The sequence below is a fragment of the Vidua macroura genome, chromosome 2 (assembly GCF_024509145.1).
Source record: "Vidua macroura isolate BioBank_ID:100142 chromosome 2, ASM2450914v1, whole genome shotgun sequence".
Lineage (NCBI taxonomy): Eukaryota > Metazoa > Chordata > Aves > Passeriformes > Viduidae > Vidua > Vidua macroura.
Genome location: NC_071572.1, coordinates 90,173,485 through 90,186,392, shown reverse-complemented (window position 1 = coordinate 90,186,392; position 12,908 = coordinate 90,173,485). Strand labels below are relative to the sequence as shown.

At 38.8% G+C, this 12,908-nt stretch overlaps 1 protein-coding gene and 1 long non-coding RNA gene across 5 annotated transcripts; one reads left to right on the top strand and one right to left on the bottom strand.

The window, feature by feature from the left end:
- Nucleotides 1–54: 54 nt before the first annotated feature.
- SKA3 (spindle and kinetochore associated complex subunit 3) lies at nt 55–12,122 on the top strand. Of its 4 annotated transcripts, none has more exons than XM_054003558.1 (9): nt 55–226; nt 2,388–2,452; nt 3,341–3,506; nt 5,432–5,855; nt 7,541–7,644; nt 8,350–8,537; nt 8,740–8,955; nt 9,093–9,211; nt 9,930–12,122. In XM_054003558.1, exons 1-9 carry the CDS (start codon nt 124–126, stop codon nt 9,961–9,963), a joined length of 1,419 nt encoding a protein of 472 aa, XP_053859533.1. In that variant the 5' UTR covers nt 55–123; the 3' UTR covers nt 9,964–12,122. The 4 variants fall into 4 exon arrangements, with proteins under 4 accessions (XP_053859533.1, XP_053859540.1, XP_053859530.1 ...); XM_054003565.1 differs by having other exon boundaries at nt 5,429–5,855; nt 8,353–8,537; XM_054003555.1 differs by having other exon boundaries at nt 5,429–5,855; nt 8,743–8,955.
- On the bottom strand, nt 233–12,501 carry LOC128822071 (uncharacterized). The gene is made up of 3 exons (XR_008441346.1): nt 12,370–12,501; nt 8,341–8,412; nt 233–3,374 (listed from the first exon to the last, which is right to left on the bottom strand). It is a non-coding gene; the product is annotated as an uncharacterized LOC128822071 (long non-coding RNA).
- Between the last annotated feature and the right edge of the window lie 407 nt (nt 12,502–12,908).

Below are 12,908 nucleotides of genomic sequence, written 5' to 3'. Positions count from 1 at the left end.
ATGGGGCTCGCGCCGGCGGCAGTTTGAAGCCCCTCAGCGGCGCGCGCGGCCCGGCCCGGCCCGGCCCGGGTTCGCTCCGGGCCGCCTCGGTGCCTCCGCGCTCCGCGTACCCCGCTCGGAGCCATGGACGTGACCGAGGTCTTCTTCGGCAAGCTGCGGGAGCTGGCCCTCACGGTGGAGAAGGAGGTGAAGCAGCTGGAGCGGGCCATGTACCGCGAGGACGCGGGTAAGAGCAGCCCGCGGCCCTGGGCCGCACGCCTGGGCCTGGTGGCTTCGCAGTTGTTCCTCGGGGCTCCTTGCTCGGTTTGCGTTCCTGCCTGCCGCTGTCCCCCGTGCTCCTCTGGGAGCGCCTTTGGTGGGAGGTCAGCCTGGGAATTGCTCGGCTGGGAATTGCTTGGGCTCCTCCTCGTCTCGTTGTCTTTCTGAGCTCTTCTGTGGGTGTGTGGCTGAGTTTTTTTATCACGGAGAAAAACAGAATGACTGAGATGAAATGAGAATCGTGTTCTTGCTTCTTTTTCTTCTTTTTGCGGATCGATATAGGAAAACATTTGCGGGGGATGTTCTCTCTCTCTATGCTATGTCTTGTCACTTAGCAGGTGTCCTCTGTTATACTGTTTCCATTAGCCTTGGTTTCCAGTGAAAAATGTCATGTCTGCTGCCTTGTGTAAGTGAGCAATGCATCTGCCTATGTGCAAATACAATGGAAGAATTCAATTTTCTGCTGAGATTTGTTTTTCATTGGTCTCTATATCACTTTTTTCCGATTTAAGGAATCCTCTTATCCAACCTCTTTAAGGAAAAAAATTTAACACAAGTAATTCTTGACAGCCCAGGGTCGTACTTGTTTTATCAATATCTGTCATATACAGTTGTCCTAGATTTGGCAAATTTGGGAGAAGACCTCCGGAAGGAGCCCCCAGAAAGCAAACCCCCCCCACCTGGTTCGGGAAGAATTTCCTCAGAGAGAAGTGGGGAAAAAAAACCTATTTATTTAACAAGCAAAACACTCCCCAGTACAAAAAACAACACCAGATGACAAAACTCTTTCACCGTTCTGAAGAGATGACAAATTCAGAAAAATCTCTCCTGGGAGTGGTTGCCCAGTTCTCGGTCTCCTGCGCTGGGGATGGCTGCTGCAGGTCACAAAATGCAGGCTCTCGGTGTTTCTTGGTGTTTCCCAGGTCCAGCTCCAGGGCAGGTTCAGATGATATTCAGGAAAGGGAAAAAGAAACAGTCCAGGGTAAAAATTGGACTGCCTAGCTAAACTAACTAATAAGCAAAAGCAAGCAAGCAAGCAAGTCCAGCCTCTCCTAGACGCAGAGCATGGGGGGAGGTGAGCTGGCTGATAACAAGACAAAACAATCCTTCACTTTCAGAGTCAGTCCTGAAGGCACAGAACATAAAATCAGGCATAAACAGAACACACAATTGGGGATACAAGCACCATAACGTCACCCTAGGACAACAGTATTAGCTGCAACATTAAAGTGGAAGCCCAGGCAGTTTCTCTGTGGAGTCTAACACACTGTACAAAGAGCAGTTTTTTGCTGTGTGAGGTACCTCATAGGAACTAGTTCTCTTTGATTTTGTCTATATTGACTCTCTTTCTCTAATGTATGCTTCCAACATCTCTAATATTATAGAAGCATAAAATGGTTTGAATTGGACTAGACCTTAAAGATCACCTAGTTCCAACCCCCTGCCATGGGCAGGGACACCTTCCACTAGACCAAGTTGCTCAGAGCCCCATCCAACCTGAGCATGGACACTTCCAGAGATAGGGCATCCACAGCTTCTCTGAGCAACCTGTTCCAGAGCCTCGTCATTCTCACAGCAAAGAACTTCCTCCTAATATCTAATCTAAATCTTCTCTCTCTTTCTCTGAATCCATTCCCCCTTGCCCTGTCACTACATGCCTTTGTAAAAAAAGTCTTTCTCCATCTTTCAGGTACTGGAAGCTCCCTTCAGCTACTGGAGCAGCCTCTCTTCCAGGCTGAACAATCCCACTTCTCTCAGCCTTTCCTTGCAGGAGAGGAGCTCCATCCCTCTAATCATCCTGGTGTCCCTCCTCTGTACTCGCTCCAACAGGTCCCTGTTCTCCCTGTGCTGGAGAGCACATGTGCTGGAGAGCTGATGCAGCGCTGCAGGTGGGGGCTGAGCAGAGCAGAGGGGCAAAATCCCCTCCCTGGCCTTGCTGCCCACCAGTGGATGCAGCCCAGGACACATTTGGCTTTCTGGGCTGTGGGAGCACACTGACAGCTCATGGCCAGCCTCTCTTCTGCTAATACAGGAGATTGCATTCCCATGTAGAATGTTATTTTCATGCTAAGACACTAAGACACCTCTTTTACTTTCTAAACTCTTTTATGTGAACATTCATCTTGAAGACTATGAAGATGAATCTCCACTAGCAATCTTGCATGACCTCCATTGTGAAATCAAGACTCAGAAGGTAACATCTTAACCTGCTTCCTTCTTGAAAAATTACATGTGTGTGCATGTTCCATAAACTTATGGTTCTGTTTTGATCATTAAGCCACAATTCAACTTTGTTAGTCAGTAGTTATAACCCTTATTTTTACTCACTTAGATCTAAGTCCTCATAATAGCCATTGATATTGGGGTAATGCCCAAAAACTTGTGGGTGACCCAAAGTAGGTTTAGCAATGTTTCTTAGTTTGCAGTCACTACTGTCGCTCAGGTAAGCAGGGAACAAAGGTTACAATGAAGTTGGAGCGGTGCCAAGGTATGAGGAGAATGATTCAGGAACAGCAGCTCCCAACAAAAGGCAAGCTTGCTTGTTTTCAATGACCAGCCTTTAGAATAAAATCAGTCTTCACAGAAGTTTCAGTACCTTCAGCCATTCAGTTAAATTTGTGAAAAATGTTGTCTGTTCCTTATACATAAGAAGAAGAAATGGGTTATAGAAATGAGCAATATAGAAATAATTAAATGATATAAAAATGAGGTTTACTTTCTGCTCTGCACTAATTCTTTGTACATACGGAGTAAAAGTCTATACTAATTGCTGTTGCCTCATATTTTTCCTGAAAAAAAGCATATAGTTTCCTTGGCAAGGTTACCAGTAAGTAATTATCATATTGTGAACTATCATTACAGTTACTTTTATAAGTTTCCATACACTTAGGCTCTATATATTCTTGGTATTCCATAAGTATATATACCTGATGGTTTCAGGTATAGAAAAGACCTAAATTTGCTGTTTATCTTCATCTGAATTGCAATTAAATACTTACTTCCAAAATGCTTCATGTGGAAACAACTACCATGTGATTATTTGAAAACCAGTATTTCTATGTTCCCGTCTCTGTCCCCAAAGGAAGATATTAGTGCCAGTCTTGGTAAGATTTGCTCTGAAAAAAAAGCAGTTCATGAGTTTATGAAGGCAAGTGAAATCTTGATACAAAGAAATGCAGCAGATCTTGGAAAAATAAGAGAGCTCTTCCAGAAATATGGCTACAAACCACATGTCAAAGACTCTACAGGTAATATTTCTTGTCAGTACAGTATGTGCAGAAAAGTATCATTTTTATAAAATGTTCCTCTTTAGCTATGTGTATATTTCTATTAATTAGGAGATCAAGTACATCCATGTTGTTTTCTTTTTAATAATATCCAGAGGGTAAAAGATTTTGTTGTGATTTGTGCTGTAGGAATTAACTAGAACACAAACGCTTGAAATTAGATCTTCTGGCTTGCCTTTAAGTTAGTGCGTGTTGGATTTTGGGGTTTTTTTCAGTAATAAATATATTCAGAAAACATGTTAGCAAGCATGTTTTCATAACCCAGAGAATTACGCTGCTTCAACTTCTCATGCATGATGAACCTCAGTCGGTTCGTATTCACATGTGCTGGTTTCATTAACTTAAATCACCCTAGAGAAAATCTTAAAATGTCTGTTTCACAGCACAAATGGGACAAGAGAAGAATGCTCCTGTATTAGGTGGCATGTGACAAGCAGTAGCACCTTGATCATTGGAGGGGACGGAGGTCCTTAATCCAGTCAGAAAATGCACATAGAACTCTGAAAAATCCAGATGTGCCAAATGACTTGAAGTACTACACCTGTCAATGCTACACATACTCCTTTTGGTATCAAGGGCCCAATCAGGCTTGAAAAAGTTTTTGATGTGGTCTTAACTTTCTCTGATTATTATCCAGTCATTACACAAAACAAAATTATGGTTGTGAACCATATTGATGTCCAAGTTAACCTCCTATAGCTGTTTTACACAGATAGGGCAGAAAACTCTGATTTTTTAATTTTTTTTTTATAATACCTTTCTTCCTGTACCTTCTTTGCTTTTAAAGAAGTCTCCAAACAGAGCTACAAGGTTAAATTATTTTTTAAGTTGTATTTTTAAGCTAAGTGTATCTGAAGACATATCACTGCACACCAGAAGGTATATTAGTTTAAAAAGCCTCCCTCCCCCTACCCACCTCACAGAATCAATTAAGTTGGAAAAGACCTCTGAATCATCAAGTTCAACCTGTGGCTGAACGCTACAAGTCAACCAGACCACAGCACTGAGTGCCACATCCAGTCTTTCCTTAAACACCTCCGGGGACAGTGACTCCACCACCTCCCTGGGAAGTCATTCCAATGTCTAATTACCCTTTCTGTTAAAAAATTCTTGCTAATGTCCAACCTGAATCTTCCCTAGTACAGCTTAAGACTGTGTCTTCTGGTCCTATCTCTTGTTACCTGGGAGAAGAGCCTGACCCCCACCTGGCTACACCCTCCTGTCAGGCAGTGATGAGGTCCCCCATTAGCCTCCTTTTCTCCAGGCTAAACACCCCAGCTCCCTCAGCTGCTCCTCACAGGACTTGTGCTCCAGACCCTTCACCGTATTCATTGTCCTTTACTTACTACATCATGCAGAAATTCACAAACATTTTGGGGTGTTTTGCTTTATCTAACTCCAAAAATGTACAAATTACACCTTTACATATTTTTGCAGTGAACTATTGTTACCGAAAAAGCTGTCTCCTTTCACAAGCTTTTAGTTGCTGCTTCATAACCTTTCCTCAATACTATTTTTCTGAAGAATGAGCATTTTAGTACTGTATGCAGCCTTTGCTCTTTCCCCAAAAACCTTTTCATCTCCATGCAGGGAGAAAAATACACTTATGTAAAAATCTTTGAATTTCATTTTCCCTAGAAATAATATTTACCAATAGAGTGAAACTCAGTAAAATGTGTGACTTATAAATATAGCTTAGCCATATGAGTTTTTGATACCTGTTGTAGCTTCAGGTTTAGTACTTTAAAGTGAAAGAAGGAATCTATTTTTTACAACAACAAATTAAAAAAATTGAATACTGGGGAAGTGTCACAATTTATTTTAAAAATTCCTAAAACAGAAACTTCTGACGTAATGTTTTTTTCATTTCTTTTCTTAAAAAGAAGAGGATGAAGCTAACAGTGAATCAGCAATGTCTGTCCAGAATAAATCTGATGAAGAAAAAGCAAAAGCAAATGATGTACCTCACCTATCTGCTTCTACAGAGAAGCCACCGTTGCCCAAAGATCCCCTGCGTAACCCCCAGCTCTCTGATTTTGGTCTTTCACAATACATGTTCTCCAGGCCTTGGAGCGCGCTGGAAGCACAGCACGCAACGAGCACGCGTCAGCTGAAGGCAAAGAACGAGACTCCACTAAGATTGCGAACGCCGCAGGCTCTGCCCAAAACACCGAAATGTAAGCTAAGGATGGATGACTATGAGTGTGTAACACCAAAACTTGAACACTTCGGCATTAGTGAACATACCGTGTGTATGAATGAAGATTATACGATGTCCCTTATTCATAAAACTTCTCAGACGATCCAGAAGTAAGTTACTGGAGTTCAGATTGTTTCTCTTCTGAATTTTCTGTATTTTCTTCTTGCTGTACTAATTTCTTGCTCCTGTTGCCCTCCTTTTTGTCTTGAGGTGGGTGATTGCTATCTCTCAGGGGCTGGGTCCTGTGTCATTTAACTCCCTACACATCTTTTCGCATACCCATTGCAGTGCCAGATGCTGACTTGAAATACATCTGCTGTGCTCCTTGCCTTGACTGCACCATAAGAATCATCCATACATGTTGTAGTGTACAGCAACACATACACAATGTATTTACAAAGAGAAAAGCACAATGTGATGTGTTGTTTTCCTTAACCAAAGGTTTGAGCCTGGGCTTGTCTGCCATAGATATTACACAGTCAGTCAAAGGTTGCAGAAGCTATATTAATATAAACAGAAAACAGCTTGTAAAGCATTCAGTAAATTTGTAGAAGCACTTTATTTTCTCTAACATAAGCCCCACCTTACAGTTTATTCCTTTTGCTCCAGTCTTCTCTTGAAAGGACTTATCTAGATATCTTTATCTAATTATAAAGGAAAAGAATTGCAGCAGTGCGGTCATGCATGTAGTTAATAGGTCATGTTTTTTTAGTTAGTATTAGCAGTATGTTCCATTTTAAAAGCTGACAGTACCTAAATACTTGATATTTAGAGAAATTGTTTTGAAAACAAGGATCATATGCATGAAAACCACTTTAAAAATTCTCATGGTTCTACTCATTGTAAAAACTAAAAATCATATGGTTTCAACTACCTCTAAGGCTTTGAAGACAAAACTGACTTGAAAAGTTACTTTTTTATTTAACCCAAAGTTTGAGATGTGTTCATCTAAGTAAAATATACTGCCTCATATATTGCCTATACTGTTTATTGGGGGATTTTTTCAGCTTAGATATTTTGTAGAGACAATTTAAATCTGGTTATGATAGTTAAGATTACTTTTTAAACATTTAAAATAATTTTTTTTTAAAGACACAGATTTGTGTGTAGGTTAGGTAAGTTTCCACCTTTTGCCTAGTATTCTCTTAACTGTATATGCCATTTTTTCACTAGAAAATCTTGGATACGAAAAAATAATTTTTAAAATTTCTCTTTCCAATGTTATGGAATCGATATTAAATAGCTTGTCACTTTGAAATCACTAAATTTTCTTTTAAAATAATTTTGGGATCTCTCCTTTTAAATAGTTATGTAATTACTAAAATTACTTGAAAGCTCTATAGTATTTGATTAAGATAAACAATTGTACTTAAACTTAAAAATTCAATTAAAAAATCTTTTCCTGTTCACAAGACCTTTATTAGTTTAAAAGCAGAAAAGAGTTCCTCTTGTTCTATATAATTTCATAGGCTACAGGCAGTTGCAAAGTGAGACCCCCTAACACAGAATTGATCATCTCTGCCCTGCACATCTGGTTTGGGTTTGGCTTTTTCTTAATGGCTTAGACTGAAATCTCAGTGTATTTGATCATTTGTGGCTGGACTGAACATTTGCATACCACAAATTGCAGTAGAATCACAGAGTAAAAAAATCTATAAAAATTCATATTTGAGAAAACTAATTTTTTACTTGCATATTCATAAATGAATACTAGAAAAGTGACTAGGTTGGCAATATTCCTTTAACTGTGACTTCTTCACAATACTTGAGAGCTAACTGGAGATTTGGTTTTCAGGTTGGTTAAAAGAGGAGACGATAACAGAGGGAATTTGCCAGAAATGACAGTCAAGGAAATCATGTTTACTCCTGCATCAAAATCCAGTAAGAGAGCTGAAAATGGTAAGTTAAAAATCTGTGAAATTAATATACATATGCATTTTTACAGAATGCATGTGCAAATGCATTGTAAACACATGGTTAACTTATGTTTCTGGTTAAATATGGTTAATTCAGGGCAAGTCATTGTATGAGTAGTCATGTCTAAAAAATGTTGATGGCTTCTATGGGGAAGTTTCTTACTCCCTATAATTTTTTTTTCTCATTCTTGTACTCATATCCAATTAGAATTATGCAGAGGAATTAATAATTTTGTAACTGCAGCTTATCCATATTTGAAATGAAAATACTGTTTTGCCAACTTAGCCTTTTTTTTTTCCTGATAATACCCATTGGATCTGTTTAAAGACAGGAAAGAAAGAGTCTAGCAAGACAGTAATTTAAGACTTTCAAGAGTAATGCTAAAACTTCTTTGAGAGGAGAAATAGGTTATTTTTAAAATCTTGAGACAAACATAGTGACAATTGGGTAAATGAGAAGGTAAAGCAATGCTGATTTAAGTTGCGTTTCTTCAGTTATATTCAGTAGTGGGACTAGAATGACTACTTTGCATTTGCTGCCTTTAAGGAGTACTGTAATTTGGATGGATCAAGCAAAATATCAACTAAAAGGATACACGTTTCAGAAAATGAAACTAGAACTGGTAATAGTTATATATGTGTGTGTGTACATATATATTTTTAATTTTATTTTACTCACCCTTGATAGCAGCAGCTGACTGGATGGCTTCTCCTATGGTATTTGTGTTGTGTACTCCTGATGTGAAGGACTCTTCCAAAAAAAATAATACAGTATTATCAAGGTCACCAGAGACAAAGGAACTGCCTCTTCCCAGTCATGCAGCAACACCACAGTGTCCAGATTTTCAAACAAGATGGCTAAAAGCAGAAGCTAAGGTAGCAAATAGCAATTATGGTCATTTTCACACACTTTGCCAAAAGCAGATTTTAAAATGTCACTTTGGGGTTCTTTTCCAATACTATTTTTTCTTATGTCACTATAAAAGCTCTTTCTAATAGTAATTCTGTAAGAACATTTACTAAATACTTTACCTAACATAAGTAAATTAACTGAAGGCATTTAATACTTCTTTTGCAGCAGCAGGTGACACCAGGGGGGAAGTTTGAGTCAGTGACAAAGAATGATGCAAAAGATACACCATACAAAGAAGAAAGAATTCCTTTTGCTGCAAGCTCTGATGAGTATCTTAAACATACTGGGGACCCTTCCCCTCCCAAACTGGAAAACTATGACCATTTACTCAATACGCCTCCACCTCCAGAAATAACAAGGATACCAGATAATGTTCTAAAGGTTAGCTTATACGCTTTTTTCCCCTAACTAATTTTAATATCAAAATACTGGAATTAAAAGGGCCTAGTTCTATCTGTAATACATCTGTTTTGAGTTCTTAAGTAATTCTTTTTATTCCTGTTTAATGTTTCCTATAGATGCTTTCCCAATATAATCATAAGGTAGACTCTTCTAAAGCCACGGAAATGAAGACCAAGGCAGGAAATACTACAGTATATGAAAGTTATTCCACTGATTACAGCAACAAAGAAAACGGGTATGATTACACTTTACAAGTTTGATTAAGTAATTTAATTTGTAGGAGGTACAAAGAAGCTTTAATACACTTAGAAATTCATATAGTTGCTTGCTTTTCAACTATACAAACAGCTCTTGTTTCTGTGACTAAATAACTGGGGTTTTGGCATGGTATATGACTGTTTGTAAAGAACAAATATTATAGCTAATGGTGTGTTTGGATCCTCCCAAATTAAAAATTGTGGATGCTTTCTGGGTAAATTTAGGCAATAAAATGAAAGAATTTAGTGAGAATTGATTTCACATTTGTTTTGGTAAAGACAAAATTCTTTAAATGAAAACTATAATAAGTAATCTTAGAACAATTGAATTATAGTTTTATAAAGAACACCATCAGTTTGAATATAAAGAAGTTTTTATGACAACTTTATCAAAGCATACATATTCCTGATTCAATGTAATATATATTATGCTTGTTGATTGTCTGTTAAATTTAGGGTCTGTAAAGATTATTTAAATAGGAGGTACAAGGAACATGTAAGGAACAACAACCCAGAATGAAACTGATAAAAAATTACTATACTTGGAAGTTAGAATCCATTTGAGTAATCTCACTTTAGCTGACCCTTCATTTTTTGTTGTCAAGATAAAAAAGACAAGGTTTCAATATTTCTGTCTTCTGCTAATTCAAAATATGATTTAAATAAGCTCATGAACACATCTGGGTATATTTTCAGAGGATATCATGGAGTTTTCAAGACAAACATCTGAAATGAAACTGAAGACCATGTTGAAACTTTCACATTCGTGGATCTTATCACCAAATCATCACAAGTTCAAAAAGCAAAAGGAAATACTTGTGGGAAGAAAGAGCCATACCGAGAAAAGGCTTTTTTAATGGAGAAAAATTCTTTATCCATGACATGGACAAACTTGTTTGAACTAACATCTCGTGCTTAATTTTCTATTGACATTGTTGGCAAAATGTATTGAGGGGTTTTAAATATATAGTGCATTTCAAAGAGGAATGAAGGTCCGTGTACAAGGTGGTACTTCAGTTGTTTGTTGTGTAGGATTGCGTTTGCAGTAGGCTGTAGAGTGCAGTTAGGTTGTAATAAAAGGAGGTCCAGTATATTGCTTTAAAAAGTGGCTATCTCTGGCTATTCTGCTGACTACATTCTTTCAGGGCTTGAGGCTGAAGTCTGGTACTTCAACAGCATTTGGTATCTTCAACAGAAACAAGTAGATTTTTTTGTATTGGAAGACTAACATCCTGCTTTACTGTTTAAAGCAATTCTGTGCTTTTAGTCCTTTCTACAGTGCTAAGATCTGACACATTCTTGCATCAGGCTGACTGTTACCTCTCCAGCAGACAGGCATTTCCCATGCAGCTTCTTTCTTTATACATCGACATAACATCAGGTGCTATGCATCTGGTTTCTTTGTAGCCCTAGAAGGTGACTCCAGCTGTACTGTGAATCATTTGAAAATGTGCAATTGTTACTGGTTATATGTATCTTCAGCTGCTTGGAAGAACTTGCTGGCAGGCCTGTAGATGATTGCTTCCGCTCCTGCTGCTGCCATGTGTATTCTCTTCAGTGCTGGTGTCACTTCTAAATGTGCACATCTAACCCTGTAGTAGCTCACCAAGCTGAAGTTCTCAGAGCTGTTTGGCACTCTTTTGGTAGTCATAGTAATTAGGATTTTTTTTTTTTTTCCTACCAGCACTTTTATTGTTTTCCACCAGAAAACCCAGCTCCATAGCCTTGTTTAGAGCCACTTTGCTATTTCCAGTGCCAGCTATTCCTCTAAGTGACTCCAGAACTGTTCTTAGTATTTGTCTTCCAGTCAATGACTGAAATTCTGTAATTTATGTGAGGGCAGACATGCAACACATGAGAAGGGAGAGACTGTCTCAGGAGATGGGGATAAGTGGATATTTTTCTGAACTCAGCTTCACATTTTTTTAAGTCTTCAGGATATGCAAAAAACTAGAGAACCCCACAAGTATTTCTTCATTTGCTTAGACTTGTCCTGGTTAAAACTTAGCAGAAAAAAGGCACCTTTACTTGTTATTACAGTAATTTTCCAGGATAAGTGTACATCAAATTAATTGGAGAAGGTAATTTTCTACTGGCTCTGACCTGAGCAGTCATTGAAAATGCTAGTTTCTGTTTAAAATTATGTATGTGTTAGTGTGTCAGTCTGTGAGCTTAATTAACATTTTTGGATACTAAATAAATCTGTCTCAAGCTTGGTGTCTGCTATAAGAACACTTATTTGTTCTACCCATCCTCTTCAAAGAGTGAAGGCCACACATGCTTCCAGCTTTTTCGTGGATTAAAACCTGGTGGGGTGAGTGCTGGTTCTAGCATTTCATGGCCTTGGAAAGGTACAAAGTATTCTTGCTGCAGAGCAAGAAGGTTTCAACCAGACAGATTTACCAGCACTAAACAGGAGGAATTTCACAGCCTGCAGTCTCTTTCTTGCCCTGCAGCAAGCCAGATACCCTTTTAACATGAAATGGAACAAGCAGCACTGCTACAGACCCTGCTGTATTCCCCCTGCCTCCAACTAATGAAATTCAAAAAAGGGCTTAGGGAAGTCTTTTCCCTTACCTTGAGAACAACTCGGCACTCCACTGTGCTTTCCTCCATTAGGGAACTGTGGAGCTGTACCTTGCAGTGTTGGGGTTCTCACTGCAAGGCACTTGCATAATTTTGCTTGCCTATTAATATTTTCTGCTACATATTATTAACTAATAATTATCTTCAATATGACAATTTAAACCTTAAAATCTTCTGGTCTACTCAAGCTGTTGTGACATACAGGGATGAGACTTTTTGGAATGAAGAAATGAAGTTGTATGCATCAGTTTTGTTTTTCTTGCCTTCAATATTACTCTAATACACATAATATTGTTGTTTGTATTTGTATTCTTTTTTTATAGTCAAAGGATTGCTCTGAGATAAAATCATGACAGCAAAAGAAAAACTAGTTTTAATTTGCCGTACTTCACCTTTGAAATTCTTTTAGGTTTCAGGATGTCCTAAATAGTAGTTTGAGGGGGGGGGGGCGGGGGCAGGGGGGAAATGTCAGCAGTGAAAGTGTAAGCACTGGAACAGGTTGCCCGGAGAGGCAGTGGGGTCTCCTTCTCTGGAAATATTCAAAACCTACCTGGATGCAATCCTGTGCAATCTGCTGTAGCATGGGAGGTGGGACAGGTGGGTGTGTGGCTGTCTGATACACTGGAACAACCAAGGATGCAGGCACGGGGCTGGAGGAGGGTAAAATGCCTCTTAAGTCAGTGTTGCTGCTGCAGAAAGGCTCATCCAGCTGCACTCTAAAGTTAATAACATGTCAAGGTGGTAATGATGCAAAGGAACTTAAATTTTCAAGTTGGTTTGTTGTGGGGTGAATCTCTAACAGCATTGGCCTGTGGGAAGTGCAGTTTGGATAAACAGTAGCTACATAAGTAGCAAACACAGTGGTTCTGTAAGAGACAGTCATCACCTGAAAACAAGCAAAATTGACAGAGTATAGTTTTGTGTTGTGCTTTATTTCGTTTAACTGGGGGCTGCTTCCACTAGAGGTTGTTTCACCAATTCCTTTGCACAGAATTTAGGGGTTGTACAGTTTTACAATAGATTTATTCATTTGCCAAGACACTGAAAGGCTAATTATTTTTGTTATCTCATCTAGTGTGTCCTTCCCAA

Excerpts from the sequence above, each read along its gene's own strand:
- SKA3 (XM_054003547.1), top strand. The coding sequence starts at position 124 with ATGGACGTGACCGAGGTCTTCTTCGGCAAGCTGCGGGAGCTGGCCCTC. Across the intron at positions 8,538-8,739 it reads GGCTAAAAGCAGAAGCTAAG|CAGCAGGTGACACCAGGGGG; the intron begins GTAGCAAATAGC and ends CTTCTTTTGCAG. Across the intron at positions 8,956-9,092 it reads TACCAGATAATGTTCTAAAG|ATGCTTTCCCAATATAATCA; the intron begins GTTAGCTTATAC and ends TGTTTCCTATAG.